The 24,750-nt window shown below is 37.8% G+C and overlaps 1 protein-coding gene across 1 annotated transcript in view; it reads right to left on the bottom strand.

Annotated features, from left to right (window-relative positions):
• Positions 1-235: 235 nt before the first annotated feature.
• Positions 236-24,750, bottom strand: part of MYOM2 (myomesin 2) — an 80,545-nt gene continuing 56,030 nt past the window's right edge. Inside the window, exons 26-37 of the mRNA XM_009707422.1 lie at positions 20,184-20,328; positions 20,018-20,077; positions 18,473-18,540; positions 14,589-14,702; positions 13,120-13,207; positions 10,195-10,233; positions 9,555-9,660; positions 6,776-6,939; positions 6,406-6,442; positions 6,258-6,280; positions 5,369-5,424; positions 236-1,306 (exon numbers count right to left, since the gene is read on the bottom strand). Coding sequence (XP_009705724.1) covers positions 965-1,306; positions 5,369-5,424; positions 6,258-6,280; positions 6,406-6,442; positions 6,776-6,939; positions 9,555-9,660; positions 10,195-10,233; positions 13,120-13,207; positions 14,589-14,702; positions 18,473-18,540; positions 20,018-20,077; positions 20,184-20,328 — 1,242 coding nt within the window. The 3' untranslated portion in view covers positions 236-964. The remainder of the gene's footprint in view (positions 1,307-5,368; positions 5,425-6,257; positions 6,281-6,405; positions 6,443-6,775; positions 6,940-9,554; positions 9,661-10,194; positions 10,234-13,119; positions 13,208-14,588; positions 14,703-18,472; positions 18,541-20,017; positions 20,078-20,183; positions 20,329-24,750) is intronic.

Here is a 24,750-nt window from a genome sequence, read left to right as displayed (position 1 = left end):
TCACTGAAACCCATTCTATTTGAACATTTTATGACAAGTATATATTGAAACCTTTGCCCAGCAGAACATCACTCTACCCATGGAAGAGTTCTGTTGTTCATTTTAGATAGAAGAGAATTAAAGACATAATTATCTTAAGTGACTGAATTGTATACGTGTCTTTTGGTACCAGTTTAAGCTTGCATCTTGACCTGTATTGTAAAGAGTAAAATTAATGTCGCAAGTGCCACCCAGTGACAGTGATTAACCATAATTTGCATTCTTTATTGAAAGTTGGCAGTCTGCATGCTACCAGCTGTGAAATTGTGCAATAAGCAATAATTAAACAATGAAAGAGAGTAAACAGAACTAGTTAGGTATGATTTGGAGCAGTGAGTAGTAAAGGTGACTTTTAAATTTTTATTAGCACAAAGCAAGAAAAACAAAATACAACCATGTGTCCTATCCTTCAATGAGAAAACAGGGAACATTTGTAAAAGTCTACTAAAGATAAAGTCACACTATAAAACAACAGTATCACTACTAAATAGAGACTATGCACTAGACTTACAGGATCAGAGGCTTCAAAGCCAAAGGGACTGTGTGGAACAAAGTAGGAACTATCTCTGAGCATGTATCTAACTGCAGTTCACTGCCTTTACTGATGGGACAGTTGTTGGGGGTTTTTCTGCAGAGGGTTGGGGAGGGTAGAGATGGAGATTTACTGCAGGTTTCTGCACCTTGTCACTGCATATGGGAACCTCTGGCAGGCATTTGGCTTTTTTCTATTTGCAAGTCCCACTCTAGTACATGTGTGCAAAATGAGATTGCTGCAGATGTGTACAGCACCACAGCACAGCTCCCGCCCTAAAGCAAACTCCTCAAATTTCAGTTTCCCTTTGGACATTACCATTTAGTTATGTGTGGGAATACCTCAACTACTGCTCATGTATTCTGTTTTGTTTGTCAAACGTAGTGTCAAGCTTTACTTATTGGATCTTGCCTTGCCCTCAGGTTTGAGGACTTCTTCTGATGGTGGTATTGGCCTGGGTTTAGCAAGCTGGCCAGGCTTAATTTCAGGCATTTTTTCACCATGTCTGTACACACTTACAGTGACATCCACTGTTTCCCCACCATACTTGTTCTTGACATGGATGCTGTATTTGCCTGAGTCTTCTGAGGTCACTCCCTTGATTGTTAAACTGGCATATTTCCCTTGTTCCAGTGAAAACACATAGTGCTCATTAAGTTCAAAGCTCTTGTCATTCTTGAACCAAACCACTTCGGGGTCAGGATTTCCAAATACAGTACAGGTCAGATTCAGCGTCTGAGGAAGGAAAAAAGAAGTAATTTTGAGGATCAGTCAGATTTATTTAACCAGAATATTCTCAGTATTGCTTTCAGGCACTTCTTATTCTTACTTAATTAAAGACAGACAGGTATCATGTGCTTGAGGACTGAAAAGTAGAGTTCCTAATATTTTTTTTTTCTTTGATTCAATCTTTCCACCATCTTACCAGTGACTATGATGCAGTAATAGCCTCAGGGTAACAGTGTCTGAAGATGGTAAGTTGGACTGTCATTGCAGTCCTGCCTGCAGGAAACTCCTGACAACCCATTAGTCTGACACGAGTTTCAGGCAATGATAGGTTTAAAAACATCCTTGAAGTTTCCCTGTACACAGCAGGGAGGAGAACTGAGCAAATCTTTTCTGACCAAGGCCTCCTGAGGTTATTGCTTGAGGTAATAAAAAAAAAAAAAAAATATCACTTAAAAATAGACTACATAACATGAATCATATGAATCATTGGACATTGATTCCAGGTGCTGCTGACTAGTAAAATGGAAATATTTCATGAAGAATAAATAATACATAAATGTTGTAAAAGTGTTACACGCATGTATAGCATATTCAGAGAACAGCTGAAACAACTTAGCAGGCCATCCTGGCAGTTCAGGTATTTTCCAAGGACTGAACTGAGACTGAAGAAGCCCATAAAATTTTCACAGTCATTCTTCCAAATTTTTATACAGTTACTGCTGAATCCCATTTTGACCTCCACATGTATATGTATGTAAACTTTATGTATTTAGGTACAGTGATGACAGAATAAATGAAAGAATCATTTGAGAAGTTGCATTGATTACTGCCTACTTTGTCCACCTTTGCTTGAAACTCATTCTGCCCAAAATTCTGCCCTAGATAATTAAAAGTCACCTTACGAATTTCACTTGTGCACTGTGTTAGGGAAGAAAAAGAAAGAAAGAAAAAACCCAATGAACCATCCAAAACCGATCATTTCTACCAGAATGTTTCTTATATTCCCTCCTCTTCATACTCCCCTTCAGGTTTCGCCAAATCCTGACCCAGAGGGAGCAGAGAAAGTCCATCTTTGTGCACATGTGCATGTTTTTGTGCAATATTTTTCTTAAATGACGATGACTGAAGAGGTGTGATATAACTCAGAGAAAAAAAATAAACAGGAAGAAATTTTAAGTGATCAAAAGTGCCATATGCTTACAAATAGAAGAAGTTTTGCATACTACATGCCCCCAAAGTCAGAGGAGAACATTGAAGGAAGATTTACAGGCTCTGGGTACAACCTAGTGACAACCTAAGTGTATGAGTACTCTTAAAGAAGTGATATTATGTAGAATATTAAGTTAACTAATAGCCTATAGGAACTAGCCTTGCTGTAAAATGTTTGAAGGAGTAATGATGCAAACACAAAAATAAAATTTTGGGAAATCAAACTTATGTCTCATAGCATGAGTTTAAATTTTACTGTCCTTCTTGTAACTCAGGCAACATTTCATGACTATTGCCCTCAAAAGTGACCTCATTTAAGAACAATTAATAATTAATTCATAATAATTAATCAAGTCTTAATAAGTTAATATTAAGAACTTACCAGAGAACAGATATATTCCACAGTCATTTTAGATCATTTGGGCCTGTTCTAATTTATTAAATTATAGATGTGACCTAAAATCATTTATACTCTCTTACGAGGCATTGGTAAAACTCTGTGTGTCCATATATTTGTTTAGTTACACCATTCTGTTGCATGAGGAAAACTCTCTGCTTTTTTTTTTTTTGTATAGTTACTTCTCACTTGTACTTACAGAACTCTTGCATGGTACCTGTTCATATTTAATTTAGAGGTGATTTTAAAGTTTCATTTCCTTGGCATCCATTTTGTTTTGCCTGATTTCAGGAGTCAGAGATTTTCTCTTCACACATTCAGTTATTTAATCCTCACACGATTAGGTCTCCTTTGAAGCCTTTTATTTCTGGAAACGCACTATGTAGCATTTCCTTAATTTAAGGTTGTAGTTTTTAGGGCATGATTGTGTGAGGAAACAGCAGCTAGTCTATGCATGCAGTCAGGGGTGAATTCAATGAGCTATCTCCTTACAGTTAGACCGTTTTAAGATGTTGGTTGTAGAGTGCCTTACACCTAACCCCCCAAAAGACTAACTTTCTTGCTGTGAGGTGCCTCTGTCTATCAGAATAAGAAGGCACCTCATGTGAACACCCATTAGAGACAAAGGAAGGAATGTGCCAAGAGGAAAATCCTCTCTGGTTCAGAGTTATTGGTCCAGTTTTCAGCATCCACTATAAGGACCACATGTTCCCCCCATCTTTCTAAAGAGATTGCTCCTGGATATCCAGAAAATAGTCAAGTACACAGTAAGTTGGAAGAGTTGGGTGCAACCTCTTACTCCAGTGACAAGAAAGACAGTTTCCACACAGAGCAACACAGCTGTAGTCTCTGAAGATGCACTTCACACAAGAGACATAAACAGTCTGGTCAACATGTTCTTGATAGCCAGCAGATGGTAAGAGTCACATTGGCTCATGTGCTGATCTGCTATAGTAAGTCGCAATGAAGGTCCATCTAGCTCTTTTAGAGGTCAAAAGCAACTGCTTAAGAAAGTATACAAAAATACAAAGGATAAATAGCATGATCCTGTTCCCAGTGTACTTTCCTACTTTCCACAATTTGGTGGTTTTTAAACTGGTTATAAGCACAAGTTTTATTGAGAACATTGCATTTAATGGCCCCTGCTGGACTTCCTTTCATGATATTGCCTATTTTCTTTTTTGGAGGCAAATCTATTTTTGCCTAAGGTCCTAAGGCACAAATTTATTATGAACCACTTGAAGAAATACTTCCTTTTCATTCTTTAAAGCTTGTAATGACCATGTAATTGGGCATTCCCTAGTTCTTGTGTTGTCATAAGTGCTGGATAATCATTTCCAAGTACTTCCTCTGCACTGTGCACAACACTACAGATTTGTTTTTTACCCTGTCCTCTTTCAAGTAATTTTTCTTCCCAGACTGAAGACTTAGTTTCTCCCCATAGGGAAGGACAGGGCACCCAATAGAAGAAGATTTGCTTCAGGAGAAAGATACAAGACCTTGTTGACTCTCTGGGAAGTATGAAAGGAGTTTGTCTTTCCTGGACTGAAGGCTTGGGTGTCTGGAGTCTGGAACTCATGCCCAGGATGGAAAGACCAAGTTCTAGTACTTCCTCACCCCTGTAAGGACTAACAGCAGCTCAGATGAATAGTCTTCTCCTTCTGTCTTAGTCTCCAGAGAGTCTGGGCTGATGTTGCATGAGATCCCACTCCATCATGACAAAACCCCCAGTGAGGGACACCAGTCAGTCAGAATCATGACATTTCATCTCCACCAGTCAAGCTGACCTAGGAAGGGACTTTGTGAAGATTTATCAATTTTGACTTTGTATCTGGGCGTTTATTTGTTACTGATGTCAGAAAATATATATATTCACTGGCCTTCAGTCTCCCATGGTTATATAATGTAATGGGGCTATCTGCCAATACATAGGAAGAGGGGAGAGTTTACTCCTTGGTCCAGGCAGGTTCTTGACTCTTCCCAGCCATAACAGTCTGTGTCTGGCATGCTGGAGAATGGGACCTAGTTTTTGTTTCTGTTATACTGGCTCTCAGAGAGCAGCTGCTCTCTCCTGCCTCTTTGGTTTCTTCTACAGGGCAGGAGTGGACTCTCCCCTTGAACTGTTCTGCTCAGTACACAGAGCTGAAAGCCAGCCCAGATTTGAGTATGCAGTTAACTCAGAGCCTCTACATAGTCAGCACAAGACCAGCTCCTCTTCAGACTGACCTTGCATGCCTAAGATCTGAATCAGGCTGTGCCTCCTCTGACTGTATAGTCAGCTTAAGGTACCTGTGCTCACTCAGAATATGCATGTGTCTCAATTAAATGACTAGCATTAGGTGGTTTAAATTATCCTCCTTCTGCTTTCAGTTTCTGTGAAACCATCTGCATTCCCTCCCCTTTTGCCATGAAAGCAAACCTCTCACCAGTCAGCATGACTCGTTGACAAAAACTGTCCTTACCTTGCCATCCATTATAGTAACGACGTCAGGCAAACCACCAATGACTTTACCACGATCTAGGAGTTAAAGAAAAATATGTGGACCATGTGAAGTTCAGACCCCAAGATTACTCATTTCTTAATGATTTTGTAACCCAGTGCCATATAGCTTTTCTTTGGACTTCTCTTCAAAAGAACGGTAGTCCCTGATTAATTAAATGTAAAAGAATACAAATTTTGTAACATTTTTTGTTATTTCTTTTTAATGTATTTTATGGTCCCCTCAGAATTTTTAGCAGAGATTGTGCTGTAGCATTCTAAACTTATATACATAACAACCTTGAAGCTACTGCTGAGCTTGACAGTGTGTGCTTTGGGCACAGAGCAAAGCAAGGAGGATGCCTTTAGCACCTTGATGGTATCTAAGATCTAAGGAAAATTTGTTCTGCCACTCTTTTTGTGAGCAGAAGCATCTTGTCATTACTGGGGGAATGGATACCAAAGTACGAGAATTTCTACAGCCTTTCCCCACTGTGTCTCAGCAAGCACTGCTCAACACGCATCAGGAGGTAATTTTTTACTTAATGGGTACATCCCAATACTCAGTATCAGCAGCAGCTTTCAGAGTCAACACCTTCTTGTATGACACCTGGAAGCTCACACCTCACAAAACCTCTGCAGACACGAGAAGATACAGTGGAGGTCTGCAAAATGTGTAAAACTTTTTGTGGGTTTCCACTGGAGTTAAAAACAAATAAATCCACAAATTACTATTTTTATTGCAGTATTATGTGCTAACAGGGGATTTCTGCAGCCACAGAACTCAGAGAGCTATTATCATGACGGCTGCATAAAAGAGAACACTAGACTATATTGTAGAACACCTTTGATAAAATGGAAAATAAACTTACTCTTCTCAGCAAAAGCAGCTGCCCTAAAATTGTTGAGGAAGAGAGAAAGAGAAACATATAATGTTATTAATGAAATTATTAATAAAATATTTTTTCTGTAAGTAAAGACGTTGTTATAGCATTAAAATGCAAAAGATGTAGCACTTACTTGAGTCGCTGGAATTCTGTATATGCATCATCAAAAGCTGTAACAAAGGAATTGAGAGAGTTATCGTCCATGAACATAGCCTGCACTTGGGGCTCAGCATAAGCATTTAAACACATACCCATGTCAAAACTCTTTTAAAACCCATACAGGGTTACACAGCAACAAAATGAGAAATCAGCCCCCTGAAACCCAATGCCACTGGTGGTGAAAACTGATACAAGTCTAAAAAAATCATAACAGTTATGCAACTAGACCACAGCTGGTTCTGACCAAAGGCTTTCTGTTTTTACTGTCATTCCTCTGATTATTGCCAGTAAATTCTGTTTAATCCATGAAAAGTTACCATATAAGTATGGTCTTAGAATTATACCTTGCCCAGACAGATCAAGTGTGCGTTTGTAGGATCCCTTGTCACCAAAGATTTCAAAGGTGTAGTTTCCCTTATCCTTTTCCGTGGGTTCAATTATCTGCAGCCAGGCGACATCCTCTGCACCTCCAATCTTCATCTTTTCACCAGAAGAAATCTTAGATTCCCTGGAACAAATGGATAGAAATGAGTTTGAACATTCTCTTCACGTATATTCTCCACAGGAGATCATCTATACAAAGTTACAAAAGATAACATACTATTCCTAAACTACAGAAAAATTGCAACTAATGGGAGCAATTTCCCACAAGATTCTTTTCTTCCTAATAGGGGTATGAAACACGCTGGAACCATTAGCTTGAGTTTTCATTCCAAAGATTAATTTGTTCACCCTCTTCTCATTCTCCTTCTCTCTGCATACTCAATCATATGTGTTTATATGTATACGCACATACATGTCTGTATGTGAAAATGGTGCGTGACTTGAGAGTTCTGTACACTTCATACACGCTAACATAGAATATATCAGAAACTGTTTCTGATACATAGTAAACTAGATGCAAATAGCCTTTTCTGATGAGGAAAAAAATCTTTACCTTTCATTAACTTCAAAAATCAATTAAGAAAACAATAAAAGATTTGCATAGAATTTGTTGTTCTTGCATCAAGTCAAAATACATCTTTGGGTTTTTTTTTAGGAACAAGACAAGAAGTAAATTTCCTAACTGCAGATTATTAATAAACAGGTCTTTAAAAAACAGTGGCATTATATTGACTTATCATCACTTCCTAAGCTAAGAACATAACAAATGCCCTACTGATTCAGATCAGGGGTTCTTCAGGTCCGTAATCTGTCATGAAGAATGGAAACAGAAGAAGCTATTTAACAAGAGCATGAAAACCACACCACTTTCAGTGATTTGAAGAGAAGTTTCCTCTTTCACTCATTGACTAAAGAAATATTTCTTTTCATCCTTCCTCCCCAAACTTCTTTAGCTGGAACTTTTAAGAGATGGAGCCAGTATCAGCTTCTCTTTGATGAGTTATTTCATTTGCCCAGACAGGGGTGATTTGGCTTCATAGCTAGAGAGTTACTTTGATGGGGAAAAGGAATTTTTACTATTTCCCTTTCTGTAAGATGACTACATTGAGTTCAGCGTATCAAATTAGATACCTGGGTAGAAACTACTGTATATTAGAAAATACAACATATAATATTCCCCACTGTGCCATAAGTGGATGATGCATGCTGGCTTTAGGACTTGTATTATGTTCCCTGCTGTGCGGTATAGTGGATAATTCAAAGCTAGCTAGAAATTGACATGGTATGTTTCATGATGTGCAGACAATGGTAAAAAACCATGGATTGTCTAGCCTTCATTTTTTTCCAAGAAAAAATTTGTTAGAACCCAATTTTTAAAAGCAGGGGAGGCTGGGGGAGGTTGGCTAGTTTGTTTGTTTGTTTGTTTTAGTCTTTGTTTTATCTTTAACAACTCCAGCTTATAATCATTGTATTCATGGAAGAATTGAAAATTTATTTGTTCAAAATCTGTTTTCAATGACCTTCAAGACAATCAATGTGTAAAACACAAAATCCGAAATATTAGGAGGAGGAAGGAGGTGATATTTCCATATTAGCCATGTAGCATTCTCTAGTTTTATATTTCTATGGATTGGGTGGTGGAATGGACTGAGTCACTTTTAAACTCAAGCAGATATAGTAAAAGGCAGAGGCAAAAAATATTTTTCTTTTCCTTTCCATCATATTAGTATCACATTTACTGAAAGAAGGTACAGAACTCACTGAATACAAAGCTTGAGTTATGCATACAGCTGCACACCCTTGCAGAAGTGTTCTTGAGCTCCCTGAACCTGATGATCACTGACACTTCTCTTGTGTTCCTGTCTTCATAGAAATCAAAGGCTGGACAGCATTGCAAAAGTAGGACAGCATGCTGATAAGGCAGCCTCTTCCTGTCCAAGTCAGACCAGCTCACTGTGTGTCATCTTTGTAGGTCATCAAGAAATGTGAAAGTTGAAACCACTTGAGCTTTAAAATCTTTCCAAACCTTACCTGCGATTTCAAACAAATGAGGGCCTGATATAGCAAGCATTTGAACACACATTTAACTGTAAATACACAGATGAATAGAGTGCCTCAAAAGTCAAAGATTAATGTAACATGAGGGTGGAAAACTATTGTGAACTTTAAAGCTCATTTCAGATCATATTCTCAGCTCTGAGGGGTATTCTCAAAGTATTTTATGCCCCAGGGAATATCTTTTCAAAGAAGAGGAACAGAATTAAAATAGTTTGTGTTACTTAAGACTGTATCATTTTGGGGAAAAAAAAAAAAATTCTTAATACAGGCTTTTATTAAACTGTGAGAGCAAAACCTTGGTATTCACATAGTACTGGGGGGGATTTCATCCATTTAAAGAAAAAGGCAGCCCTGAATAGAAAACTGTACTCAGACATTTTGCAGTCTTTGAACAAATCAGATAATATAGTAGAAGACAAACAGTCTTGTGTTGAATAAGAGGCTGGAATACTGTAGATTCTTTTTTCCTGGCTGTTACAGCACTCCTGGCAGGTGTTGGACAAGTCTATTAATATTTTTTTTACTGTATGTACTATTTCTGTGAAAAGAGAATATGAAGTGCTGGAAAGAGAAATTTGTTAATGTGGTCCAGTTACTAAATGAAAGCCACAGAATAGTAAATAGTAAATCATAAAGATGGCATTTTTTCTCAAACAAAATTGAAAAAATATTCTCATCTACCTGTGAGACCAGATGACTTTCATTTCTTCATTGTAATACTTCAGGAAACACTGAAGCCTTATTCCTTCTTCAGTGCAAAGGATCTTCAGTGGAGAGGCTGTCTTACCTACATAAAATAGAATATATGCAGATCAAACAGGATAGGGGAATGAACAGGGAGCAATTGAATGCTCATGGCAAGGGGGTTGGAACTAGACGATCTTTAAGATCCCTTCCAGCCAAACCGTTCTATAATTCTATGTACTACTATCCTATGGACTATTTGTACTGTCAGGACTAAAAATAATTCAAGATCTGGGCCATGATTCTCAACTATAACTACCTCTGGGAGCAGGATCAGAATCTCTTTCTCTCTGTATCAAGGTTCACTTACTGATGGGAAGTTGGACGAAAATTATTGCGACAACATTGTCACAAGTATCTAAACCAAACAAGCAAGGCCGAATAATACTTTTTTCCCTTTTAGTAGTGTCAATTAGCAAGGCCAACTGCCTATTCAGAAGCTTAATAACATGTCCATAATAATATAAGGATCACAAGTCTCAGAGATTTACCACTTACAATAAAAATTGTCTGCCTCAGGCTCAGATAACTTTAACATAAAACACCTACATGAAAATCCAAGACAGAATTTACTTACCACTGACTCCACTCAATGCCAGAATTATATCATCATACACTGAAGAGGAAAAAAAAGGAAGAAGAAAAAAGAAAATGTATCATCAAAATTCAATCGGAATGTAGCTTTCTTATGTTCAGTTTAATTAAAGCAATATGGGAAATCTTCGCATCCTTAGGCAAAGACAACCACTAAAATTGCAAGAGGTGTATGGACAAATTGGAGGCTCTCTGTGTACAGCATATGAATCCTGTGCTGCGTCACTCAGCATCTCCTCTGTGTCTGGAGTCAACTGTCTGCTGTCAAATCTCTGTCTTTGTATCCCTCAGGCCAGAAACAATAAAAGGTCATTAAAACTGGATAGTTCACATTCAAAGGAGAGTGCAGGGGAAAGAGAAATTATGGCATTCTGGGTGAAAACAATTTTCACCCGCTCCCTGTAGGATGGCATTTGACAAATGTAAACCTCTTCAACAGTAAGTGAAAGAAAGCAGGTATCATATCAAGCTTTAGAAATATCACAGAGCTGATGGGTTTGCAGAAGGGGAGAACCCTGGAGACAAGGGCAGAAGAGCAGGGGACTCTTTCATAGCAGAAGAATCCTATTCAGTGTCACTTTGTAAAATGGAAAGAGAGAGAAAGAAAGAAGCACCAATATCTGAAGAATGCATATTCAAGATTGAAGAATGCATATTCAAGGCTGAAGAATTTTTGTGAATAGGGAAGACAGTGAAATGCATGAAGTACAGAAAATACTACTTGTATATTTGGTCTGTATTCATCTGTATCTGCACATTTTTTGTCTCTGCTAAAATAAATTGTGATTCAATTCCGTAACCCTCTGCAAACTCCAATATGCCTCTACTGGCATGTTAACATGAAGACATGAATTACACACTGTATATACCTTACAATACTGATGTGTGAGAAAGCAGGGTTATATTACCTATACTGTCTAAATGAGGTGTTTTTTCTGAGAGAATAGTGGGCAGAATTTATGCAGAGGAAAAATGCCTGAGAGACTATCAAGTGATGATACAGCCTTCTGAGTTAAACCACAGCTTACGAACTCAGTCTGATATTCATCTTTTCCTCTTATTTCAGGTACTTCCACAACCTGCTGAAAAAAAATGTTAAGATCTTTGGTAAACTGAGTTAATTTTTGAACATGTCATTCTCCTTCTATTAGGACCTGGCAAAAAATATTCATTATTTGGGTCAAATGTCTACATACAGGTGGGATGAATCCAGGTTTGCTTTGGCCTAGCTGCTGGGACCTAAGCAAAGAAGCCCAGGGAAGCTCTCTCTACCAAAGCTGAGTAAAAATCATTTATGTTGGTAACAGATCAGTCTTTGCTAAACAAATTCAAATATACATAGAATTACAGTAGCTTACTATGATATCTGATAACATATGAAACCTTATTTAAATGCCTATCATCAGTGCATTTTAGACTAGATTCTCTTAACCTTATTTGGATTTATTTGACCTTCATTTGAATGCCAATGCACACTGAGTTTGAACTAACCTGTTCCATACAGTCTTGCGGGGCCCCAATCATGCTAAATTTCTCTGTATCTTTCCGTTTCAAGGCTAACTCTACCATTTAGGAGACCCACTTCTTGGTTTAACCCCGCAGTTCTTGTGGTTTTGCTGGCTGACATTTTCAAAGCCTCCTGGACCCACAGAATTAGACACTGTGAATTCTCTAAATAGGCATTTCACTATACATTTCCAGCACAGCACAGTCTTGCCATCCCTGAAGTATAATCTCTTGAAATTCGAAGGACCCCTGACAATAAGATGGAGAACTACTGTACCTTTTGTTTATTCCAGTGGTCAGGATACCCCTTACTTGAAGGAATGATATCTGTGCATATATCAAAGGTTGGGAAGAGAAGGGAGAAGGTGGTTGATGAGGAATTGGATTGCGTGGGACCTGAGCATGGGGGGCGGAGATTGTACTGGTTTTGGCTGGGATAGAGTTAATTTTCTTCATAGCAGTTGGTATGGTGCCGTGTTTTGGATTTGTGACTAAAACAGTGTTGATAAACCAGGGATGTTTTCCTTACTGCTGAGCAGGGCTTACCCAGAGTCAAGGCCTTTTCTGCCTCTCACCCCACCTGCGAGTGGGTTGGGGGGCACAAGGAGTTGGGAGGGGACACAGCCAGGACAGCTGACCCCAATGATATCATACATCATATGACGTCATGCTCAGCGTATACAGCTGGGGGAAGAAAGACAAAAGGGGGGACGTTCACAGTGATGGCGTTTGTCTTCCCAAGTCACCATTATGCGTGATGGAGCCCTGCTTTCCTGGAGATGGCTGGAGACCTGCCTGCCCATGGGAAGTGGGGAATTAATTCATTGTTTTGCTTTGCCTGTGTGCACGGCTTTTTGCTTTACTTATTAAACTGTCTTTATCTCACCCATGAGTGTTCTCACTTTTACCTTTTCAATTCTCTCCCCTATCCCACTGAGGGGGAGTGTGCGAGTGGCTGGGTGGGGCTGAGCTACCTACTGCCATTAACCCACAAAAGAGCTTTATAATTTTACAATCAAAATAACTCTCAGTGCCTGCTGACAGTCCCACATCAACATATTCAGCATTTTGGTGCTTTAGGGGTTTTTGTAGACATTAAAGCTTAACAAATTTGAGAGAGAGAGCGCTCTACAAAAGATCTCACATAAAAGGGTTGCCTGTCTGATTAGAAACTTACTTAATTTCTGGCCTGTCAGAGTGCTAGAGATTAATCATTACAATACCCAGTGTCACCCCTCCTAAGCTGGTGATCTGCAGTTCAGGTCTCTATAACATAAGAAGAGAACTGAAATGCAAAGGACCCCAAAAATATTTCCTAACTTGCCATTTGCAAGAATAGATCTTTGACGCTTCTTGAGAACATGTGGAGATCATTATTTCAATACAGTAAACTGAATGTTACCTTTTCCTGATAACCCAAGAGTAGATACATCATGACCTCTGTCATCTGATAGTGTCGCCTTATAAACTCCTTCATCTTTGCGAGACAGCTACAACGAAAACACAAAATGTTTACTGACAAACTTGATAATAGTTCAACATTAGCTCAACCCCTGCATGGTATTCAAAATCAAACAACATACATTCTACTGCATTCTGGTTAAATAATCTTACCAGAGATGAGATGAGATGGAAACTATGAATGACTTGTGCATGCTTTTTTATGGAGCTGTAGTTAGTTCTTAAGCCTAAAACATATTCTGATTTCAGTTCAACTGCCTTGAAAAACCATGTTTTTTCTTTTGTTCCAAAAAGAAAAACAGGATTGATCCCAGTCAGTAGGAATTACAAGTGGTGTAGTAAGATGTAACAGAGGGTAACTTCAACCCACACAAACTTTAGAAATGTGATTTTTCTTCAACTAAATTGATTACTTTTTTGAATCAATCTATGTAAAACATAACAACAGATCTATATCCTTTAACCGTCCAAATATCAACTCAGTAGCTTTCATTCAAGAAGCAACTGTAGTCAAATTATATCTACACTAAGTAAATAATGAATTCATTACCCTTGGAGAGCTTGTATTCTAAAATATAACACAGTGATACTGTGTTAAAGGCAGTAGGGGTTTTTGGTTTGGGTGATTTTATTTTAATTTATTTTAAGACCCGAAGGAAAAGATACAAATAATTATATAGAGATTGGAGGTCATTTATATTGAGTTTTGGACTTATACAAGTCCGTAGGCAAGTAAATCACAGTAGAAGCATCATATAATTGAATGACAAGTAGCAAGAGCAATTCAAGACAAGCAGAAACCACCCTCCCCCAAAAAAGTCTACTCGAGAAAAATGAAGTCACTGGAAAGTCAGTATCCTCTTGCAAATGAAATGAAGGAAGCAAATTAGAAGAACATTAAACCAATAAATAAAATAAATAAACCAATTAAATGGAATGCACATTATGCTGAAAGCAGAAAAACTTGATCCAGGGAGGTTTTGGCACTTGACAAAGGCAGCAACTGTGCAAACTAAAGCTTTAGACACAAGTTAGGTTGTCCTGCTTGCATAAAGGTAAATTTTAAGAAGCCATATACCTCAAACCTATTCATTTTAGGCAATAAAACAGAAACACTGTCAGAAATGAGGTGCTTGAACAAATTGAAAAATTAAGGAGCATCAAGAAAGAACAAGATAGAGTTCATCTAAGGATGCTGAAGCAACTTAAGCATAAACTGCCTGAGCTGATAATAAAAATAGATATTCTTTTACTAGCATTAGTTACTCACCAGCTAATTGAAGTGTAGCAAATATGCTTTTTCTTAGAACTGTTCACAGAAATCATGATAGCTGGTTTAGTGCTCTGCCTGGCAAATCTATAGTGTGTCAAGCAGAAGCTGTCATTTCTAATCAGTAGGTGATACTGTACCCTGGGAATAACGAGGTGACATTCTCCCTTCTGCAGATCAGGCATCTCATCAATGCCAATCCCAGAACCGTCCTTATACCACTTGAAAACAGTCTCCTTCTTTGTGTTCGCAACCTGTACAACAGAAAAAGCACATAAGCCTGGCTTATCCTGAAGACAGATATCGCACTGTAGGTAGTCACACATTTCTTTCAACATAAGAATCCAACTTTTTTATAACACATGTCAAATATAGCTAAATAAAAAACAATTTCAACCAAGTTCTACTAAGCAAATCTTAGTCCTACAGTATTTATTTGCAGCACAGAATGGGTCAGAACTATACAGCTTACAGCTTCAGAACCCTGTCAAATCCTTAAAGGCAATCTTGTCAATCTCTTCCTTTAAAGGGTTTTGCACCCTTGCTATGTGGTTGTAGTTTGTCTAAGAGATAGATGTGAGACGTGCCTTTGAAATTAGAGCTGCTGAACTCTCCTTTATCTTTTTGTGTTTGCCATGTGTCTCCAGAGAGCTGTAACACCGAACTTAGGCCTTACCTTAGAGAGTCTTCCTCCAGTTTGCAGATTTATCCTAGCTACCTAAGCAATGTCTTTCAGGGCTAAACTGCAGAAAGCAACTGAAATTACTATTCTGAAAGCATTTGAGACTTCAAAATTGCGAGCTGCACCAGAAATTCTTTTTTTCTACCACATTGTGTCCTATGGGAACTACAAAGACCAGAGGAATCCTACAAATTGCAGTCTCTCCTGACACAAAGGGGCTTAACAATGTAGTGCAAATGCAGAGAAGCTGCTTGAAAGCCAGAATTTTGCTGTAGTAGCAGCAGCTCATCTAAGCAATGCATAAATAGTCTACAGCTGTACCTTAAGTACTGCTATAATTTTGAAATATAAATTGTGTACTGGTGACACTCAAAATATCGCTGGATGAATGACCTCAAACTGTGAATTCAAAGAAGCTAAAAGCCCAGCTCTTTTTAGAAACTCTGGCAACATATTTTATTTTTCTCCCTTTCAGAAACACACTGGTGTTTGTGACATCACTGTCCCCATACCCTTCTAAAAGTCACAAAAATACAATGGTATTTCTGTGCGTAGCCTGAATTCCTGGTCAGAGTGGCTTTGGTAGAAGGACAGAGCTGGTAGGACATATCTTGCTCCTCAGGCAGTTGCTTTAAAAAGCCTTCTTAAAAAAGAACTGAACAAACGGATAGAGGGCAGCCCAGAAGTTAATACCAATCTGCAATAGTTTTCAAGTGGCTTGCTTGGAGGAAAAAATCATGCACCAATTTCTAACCCTTTCGCATTAGAAAAGTCATTCCATAAATGAATAGCTCTAAGAAAGCTCTCTATAGAGGTGACTAGACAAATAGGAGGGCCTCCTATACTCATTCCTGGACATGTCTATAAAACCTGCTCAAATAATCACATATATTGCTGCTTAATAACCAGTGTGGTTGCTATGGATCTCTGACAGAGTATTTGAGATCACAACCTGGCCCAAAGCAATGCCTTGCTTGAGAAAAGTGAGCAGCATTTTACATTTACCAGTAACTACAAAGTGGCTATTCCTGTAGTCATATGACATGAGCGGTAATTTTATTTGAACAAAGCCTGGAGGAACAAGCCTTTAATGTTTTTCAACAATTTCTCATCAAAGACTATTAGCACTCAATCTGACAATAAATACACTGAATTTCAGACACATGCAATTTGCAGTGCTGAAGTTGTTTCATGTTGACATTTACTATGAAAAAGTTACCTTTTTCGCTGTTTAGCCACACACCAAAAATCTTGCTTTTAACAGACACAGTACAAATAAGTGTCAAAGTTATACAAGGGCAGGCAGCTTCTAAATGTTCTGAAATTTAGAAGTACTTGAAGAAAAATTATAGTAGATGCTGGCATATGAAGAAAAATAAACAGACAATAAAAAGCAAACACCATCAGATTATCATTCAGATGAACAAACTTGTCGCACTGGCATGAAGGGGCTACAAGGGGAACCAGGTCATCAACCCCAGCTATTTCAGAATTAAATACCTAGTCAATCAAAAGTTAATCAGGCCCAATCACATAGAAAATAAGTGGTAGGTGACATAATGTGTCCTATTTTTTATATACTCTTTTATAACATCATCCATATTTTTTCATTATTACTGTTACAGACCTGGATCATACAGTCAGTCCTCTGCCCTAGACAAGCTTCCAGTTGTCCTGGTTTCCTAACTCCCCTATTTCATGCTATGGCCTTTGAGTAAGTCAAGGCAAAAAGCCCTTTCTTACAGGTACTTTCTTCACATTATCTCAGGCTCTTTCAAGAGGTAAAAACACCCATGACAATTATTTTTGCACAGGAGTGCTGAACAGAGCCTAGAAGAGACCTGGGCCAAGTGCTGTGGTATGGCCTGGGGAGACAGAGATTGTTCCTTGGAGGTTTTTATTACCAAAGAAATAGCCCAGGGCAGCCACACTTCTAACTTGAATGTCTAACTGAAGTTTGTAGGACAAATCCAGGCTTTATCATTCAAACTCTTGCTATGTACAAATATCAGTTAAAGAGGCATAAAAAACAGTACCATGTGAACCTAATGGCCAGTCACATACTAACAGTAACAAACATTATAAGGTCAATGGCATAGTTAAAATGATGAGTGTGCAAACAGCCCACATCCTAGATTTCATTTACATAAAATGTTCTGACCTTATGAACAAAAAGCACACTGGTGAAAAGCATATAATCAGATACTCGGCCTTTCAGAGTTTCAGTGGTATAAACAGGCTCAACAGTCAATGAAAAGAAGGATAATTTCAGATTAATTTGTAGAAAATTAACACTAGTATAACTGGTTCAGCAACATTTAATTCCCCATGTGAATGAAAGGATAAGCAGGGTTCATGCCTGAGGCAAATGCATGTCAAGATTATAAAGTACTCCAGCTATGTAGCTCAGTACCGGCAAAGGTACCATGTTAGCTAATGAGTGTTGAGCCCTAAAATGGGGGCACACAGAACGGCAGCTTCACCACCCAGGTCAGTTCTGCTGGGAATAAGATGAGGTTAAAGGTGTCCTAATTAGTGAGCAGAAAAAAAGAAGGAAAAAAATCCCACCAATGTGCATGTAAATTGCTCATGATGAATTATTCAAGTTAGTCTAATTAAAAGCCAAAAACTTATTCAAAAGAAGTGGAGAAAAATAATAGAAAAGAATCCATATTACAGGAAAAGGCAATGAAGAAGAGTTTGATGCCTGTTGAATTCAATTAACTTAGTTATTCAGACCTCTAATTAGTCACTTTAGAAGAGCAACAAAAATGAAAATGTATCAGTTTAGAATGGCATATAAAGATGTTAACAGCTGAAATTACTCTGAATTCCATGCACTTTAGCATTAGTTAAGATTCAAAAGTCAATAGCCAAACAAAATAAAAATCGTGTTTTATAAATTTAATTCTAGAAGTCTTTGTTGAATGTTTGGTTAGAGTTTATTAAATAACAGATACTTTGGTAGGGGAACCTCCAATTCAGAAAAAAGCGATTTTTTTAGTGTGAGCTCTGGCTTTTTGTGGCTATTTTTTGAGGAAGGAAGGAAGATCATTAAGGGATGAATATTTTGTTTAAATGATTTTTATGGTTCACAATTATTATAAAGAATTAGAGCACCTAACACATTTAGAAATGTCCTGTAAATTTTTTTATTTTAATGAATACTACTACTGAAGAGTAGTAACTCATAAATTTTTATTTTAAATATTTCTAAATAATAAGAAAAAGCTTTCATATGAAACCTTTAATTTTAAAAATATCAAAATCTTTCCTCACGTTTTCCTACCTCGATTTTTAATATACACGTTCTAACAAATTATTTCAAGTATATTTCCTCACCTTACAAACAAGTAAAACTTCACATTCATCTGTAACTTCCCAATACAAAAACTCTGAGAAGTGAGGACCTAAAAAACAAAATTGTCTTAAAGCATATGTTGTAGAATGAAGAGTATTAGAGAGATCCAGTGAGAGAAAGAAAAAGGATGACAATTATATTATAACATCCTTACACCAGAATGATGAGTGGAAACCCCTGAACTACCCATACACTAGAAGGAAAATCCTGCAGTAAGTTTTTATTGTATTGACACAAGTGTCTACAGCACAGCTTAGAAATCTGAGGCTTATCTCTGTTTGTATGATAAGTCATGTAGTATTCCAAAATGTAAAACAATGAGACAAATTAGTTTACTAAATATGTTTATGCCCAATTGCCAACTAAATATAGGAAAGAAACAGAGTAGCTACAAACAACAGTACAAACAATGTATTTAATGCAAAGGGAACTGGAGAATAAATAAATGTGTCCGAACAACCATTAAATGTTCAAAGCAAAAATCCCATGCCAGACATTATTTGTGCAAATTATATAAAGTTAAAAAATGTAGTAAAAATTACAAGCAGAACAGGAAATACTCCTTTTTCCCACTGATGTTCCAATTCTGCAAATATATATATCCTTAAGTAAATTTACTAACATATATAGCCTTTTTAAAGTTATTGCGGTTACTCATGTCAGTAAATTTGTATGTTTTAGAGTTGCAGGATCAGGGCCTTTGATTGCACTATCCAGACCTGGGAGGTAGCAAAGTCCCAGACTTTCACTTAAATCATTGAGAACTGAAAGATCTTGTGAGTTTATGCTGTAAGTGGTATAAGTTCTTTCCTAAATCTATTTTAAAAAAAATCCCCCCCTCAAAAAAATAGAAAATAATAGAGTTACATTGCTTATGTAAAGAACCTTACCTAAGCTATTTAGAATAAAAAGCCATGTGCTTGCCAAATGAAAATTACAAACTAGAGCTCAAATTTATTTTTTTAAGGATTTCACAATGATAGAATTCTGAATTAAGTATCCAATACTAATTCTTAGTTTCAGCTATAAACAATATCGATAAAAGTATATAACAAAGTCTGTAGCTGTATAGCAACTATGCAACAAATATACATTTAGTTTCTGGAATTTTGCCTGGACAGAAACTACAGGATCAGGTCTTTAATCTTCCTTGTCTGAAACTATGCTGTCTACTCTTCGGTCAATTCTATTGAAGGGACAATTTGTATGCTTGAAACTAAACATGCTGAAATGTTTTGCTGGATCAGAGCCTACAGTAGGCAGACTTCTCATGAATATTGAGCAAAGACAACCTCTTGCAAAGATTCCCACTTTATTTCTCTACTTAGTGAAAGTTCTGTCACAACTTGCATGTATCATATGACAATGTTGGAAAATAAGATCCATCAAGGGTTCAGCATCTCCTCAAACTGTGCAATATACTCATCTTCTAACGAAACCAATGGAAGTTGGAACGACATAGTATTTACCAGGGATGCATCATTAGCTGCAAACTGGCCTAAAGTCACCAGTCTACCCTGTCTTACCTTGCTTCCTGAGAAATTCCTTTCGCTGGAGTTCAGACTCAGCCAATACTGCCTTGAATGCTAAATTTTAGAAGAAGTGAATGAAATATGAGTTAGTCACAAAATTATTTAAAGAATAATTGAAGTTCATTTCTTCATCAAAGTTTCAATGTTTCAGTGAACGTACCATCTCCAATGAGAACTAATGAAGACTGGTTCTTGGCCTTTCCATCTTGAATCTGTACTGTGTAGGTACCTTCATTGTCAATTGTAAATCGGTCCATCACCATTTCTATAATGCCATTTGAACGGTCGCAATTTACTTTATGCCTCTGAAATAAACAAGTAATAACTTTAGTATAGTGTAAATTACTTATGATTCCCTATTGAATTAATCATGTTTTATATCCCTGCCTCCACACTCAATCTTTTTTCATGTCCTTTTAATTGTAAACTATGGAAACAGGGCTATGCTTGTATTTACTGTTGTACAAGAAGATCCCAGTGGTGACAGAAACCTCTGTATGCAGCTGCATTTGGAATCCTTGAGTCATCATAATACAGCTGGTTTGGATTTAAAAATAATAGTTTATGGCACAATGTGTGTTTGAAGAAGAGCCTACACAGCCAGCCTTTAGCTGCATTACAGCTTCCAGTTCAACAAGGGGCTTTGCTAGGCTGAAGCACTATTCTTAGCAGAGTCCAGAACTAGCTGGAAGTATTATGTTTGTGGATACAAATGTGAATCCCCAAATAAATACATCACAACAAATCCAAAAATTCTTCACTACTGAATATCTCTGGGATATATGTGGCAGCTCAATACTGGATCTTATTTTCCAGCTCAATACTGGATCTTATTTTCTCACTAAATAAGCTTATTTTGGAACGGTATAATTGTTTGCTCATCTAATGCTAGGTATTCTTTTCAGAGAACACTAAAGTGCAAGACCAGGGGAATAATAACTTGTGCAAAACCAAAAAAGCTCTGGGAACTAAAAAAATCAGCCAAGTCCAGCAAAAGAGAATAAGAATTCTGTCAAAACATCTAGTTACCTGCTAAAGTGCTTGCAGAATACTCAAAACACCAAATATTGACTTGAATTCAAAGTTAAATAGGCCTTTCTCTGTTTGTGTCCTTTTTGTGTTTGCTTTCTATTAAATATTCCAGAAAGATAAATTATTGGCTGGCGTCATCAAGGAAACACAAAATTGCAAACAAATATTGGACAATACTTGCAAAATAATGTGTTTTGAATTTGCAGATACTATTTTAGATATAACCACCTTTTACTAAGTAATATCCTCTTTCATTCCGTGAGTAACAACCATGAGGACTGCATGTCCCACTAACAGTGATGTTGTTTGAATCTCAACTAACAAATTCCTAAAGCAAAGTAAAAATAATCCACAGAAGCTACTTGGTGAATACTTTTAGGTAACCAATGTGGCCAAGGATATTACACATTAACTGTTCCATTCATGATGAGACAGAAAAGTAAATGTCACTGTCTAGAAGGAGTTCTATGCAGTAAATTATTATAGACCCTGTTACTGTTAAAAGGAGACACAATCATAGAATCATTATGGTTGGATGAGACTTCATGATGCCTCATAAACAGAATGTTTTGATTAACCTTTTTATTGGACTCCAAAACCTGAAAAAGGTACCTAAAGCCACAGGTGGATAAAATTTAGGAAAGGGGAAGAAAGAAGGAAGGGGGGGGAAAAAGCTAGTAAAAATACCGCTTATTAAACTCTGGGACTGCTTCCTTAAGTGAAGGAACCTTTAAGTACTGATCCAAAATCAGTAGGAATGATGCCACAGATATATCTCCTTCAGCTTTGAGGGACACCTCTTGGCCAGCCTCAAGAACAGATTCACTGTTGTATGGACAACAAGCCTGGAAGAATAGTGTAACCATAGTCAAGATGCTTAGCCTTCATTACTGGTACTTTCAAATGTACAAATAGTTCTAGTTTAAATCTCAATGGGGTAACTGAAGAATGAAGAAAGAGAAAATATAATGGAATTAAAAAAGTAGTAGTCAAGAGCTTGATTAGGATAACAATTTATTAAATAAATCACTTAGAGGGAAGAGACTGAGGTATAACATTTATATAAAATAACAGGGGAAAATGCTCATACAATTTGCATACGTGCTTTCCCCTATATAATTCAAAGAAAGATCTAATGTCAAAGAATAAGACAAGGTTTGATTAATCAGGAAATTAAGTAGAAAAATTACTTATGCAAGAGTTCATCTGTAAGAGTTGAGGAGATAGGCCGGGTAGATTAAAAAGAGAAGTTATAAACTTCACCAAACTATAAAAAAGTGCAAATTCAAATTCTCCCTTTTAGTCTCTTGCCCACAAAGGTCAAGGACAACACTTGCATTCATTTCATGAGTTCTGAGGGAGAATGTTAAATTGAGACTTGCCAGAAGCAGAAAAAGAAGAGCAAGATGTATTTTTAATCCAATCTTTTATCACACTTCTAGAACTTTTTTTATTTCTTGCTTTTGGGTAAAGGAAAAAAATATTAAAATATTAAAATGACAGCTGATTAAAGGGGGCCCAGTTCATTCCATTCTCAGACTATTTTGAAATCTTACTGAAACCAACTCCTGTTAGGACCTAGAAGGAAAAATTTATCACTTCAGCCAATGTCAAGAATCAGACTACAATTCACCAGCATAACGGTCTATTGAACATGTTCAGTGACTGTAGCCCAGTCTCCAGGCAGGTTTTAGAGTGTAATTAGGCTTCTAACTATTGCCATTATGCAGCAAGATGAAGTTCAATGATTTTATGGGCACCATAAATACTGGGCTTTTATGTGACTTTCCACAAAAATATCATCAGTCTCCAAACGTAAATGTCACCTGTGGGTTACTAATTAAAGAGGTGAAATAATGCAGCTCCACTTCAAGACTCTCTGATGTCAACACTTCCAAAACATATGCGAACTAAAAATAGCTCGTTCTGTTCCACTAACATTGCCAAGACAGAATATTGTCATTTCAATACATCCTAGTCACTAATATTCAGCTTTTCAGTGCTATAGTTTATTGCTTCTTAAAGTGAGAAAAACAGAGAAGTATTTTACTCAGAAACACTTCTTCTTCCACTTGTCAATATGTAATTAAAGTAAATGCTTTTTGCTTTTCTATGGTATAAAAATGCTGATAAGCTTCTCTGGCCAGAACCAGGTTTTGTAATCTCAGGAATAAACTGAACCTTTTGAACACTTGCACTGGAGATGGATTCCTCAAGGGAAAAGATATTTCCAGTGCTGTATGTTATGCCCAGTAGATGAACCATACTCCAGCCCTGCAAAGGCATGATGTTGCTTTCTTCTCAGCCCAACCTGACCACTTTTTTGTGTCCCTTTCTTTGAAAGGTCTTCCTAGAGCTATAAAAATGCAGGAAGCTGTTGGCCTGCCCTTTTATCTCCATGGAGCCACTCAATTCCCATTTAGTGTCTAGGCCAAAATTTAAAACATAGAAAGTGACACCATCTAAAAGTTTTGTATCTACGATCATTTTTGCATTGTCAAGTGCCTCCTACATTATATGTAAAACTAGCAGCAGTAGCCTCAGAGGGTCTCAGAACAGCACATCTTGCTGGTTTGGAGTCCAAAACTGTACTTGAAGCAGCTTTTTTGTCTTGAACTATTTTCTTAAAATATTTGTGCCCTACTTTTAATCAGATGTGTTTAATACTGGTCTGTGTCTAATTTTTCCTTCTCTTTGGTTCTTGGTTGTCTACCTGTCCAAAATGAATACAGACTTCTGAGGACTAAACTTTGTTCTCTCTTTTTGGTATGAATAGGCTGACTCTGCAACAGGAATTCTACACGGCAAAAAAAGATTCAATTTAAAGATTGGCATTCCTTTCAGGTATTATCAGACTTTAATAACATGGTTTTAAGAAATTATAGGATCCAGGGAGCTACAGACCTGTCAGTCTGACCTAGGTGCCGGGGAAGGTTATGGAGCAGATCATGTGCCATCATGTGCCACTGAGTGCCATCACGTGGCACATACAGGACAACCAGGTGATCAGGCCCAGTCGGCACGGGTTTATGAAAGGCAGATCCTGCTTGACTGACCTGACCTCCTCCTATGACAAGGTAACTTGCTTAGTGGATGAAGGAAAGGCTGTGGATGTTGTCTGCCTAGACTTTAGTAAAGCCTTTGACACTGTTTCCTACAGCATTCTCCTGAAGAAACTGGCTGCTCATGGCGTGGACGGACGTACTCTTTACTGGGTAAAAAACTGACTGGCTGGCCGGGCCCAAAGAGCGGTGGTGAATGGAGTTAAATCCAGTTGGCAGCCAGTCACCAGTGGTGTTCCCCAGGGCTCAGTTCTGGGGCCAGTTCTGTTTAATATCTTTATCAGTGATCTGGACTAGGGGATTGAGTGCACTCTCAGTCAGTCTGCAGACAACACCAAGTTGGGTGGGAGTGTTGATCTGCTTGGGGTAAGGAAGGCTCTACAGAGGGATCTGGACAGGCCGGATCGATGGGCCAAGGCCAATTGTATGAGGTTCAACAAGGCTCAGTGCCGAGTCCTGCACTTGGGTCACAACAACCCCAGGCAACGCTACAGGCTTGGGGATGAGTGGCTGGAAAGCTGCCCGGTGGAAAAGGACCTGGGGATGTTGGTCGACAGCTGGCTGAATATGAGCCAGCAGTGTGCCCAGGCAACCAAGAAGGCCAGTAGCATCTTGGCTTGTATCAGCACAGTG

Source organism: Cariama cristata, unplaced genomic scaffold (genome assembly GCF_000690535.1).
Source record: "Cariama cristata isolate BGI_N322 unplaced genomic scaffold, ASM69053v1 scaffold7769, whole genome shotgun sequence".
NCBI lineage: Eukaryota > Metazoa > Chordata > Aves > Cariamiformes > Cariamidae > Cariama > Cariama cristata.
Note: the sequence above shows the minus strand (reverse complement) of the source record. Positions and strands in the feature narration are given on the sequence as shown.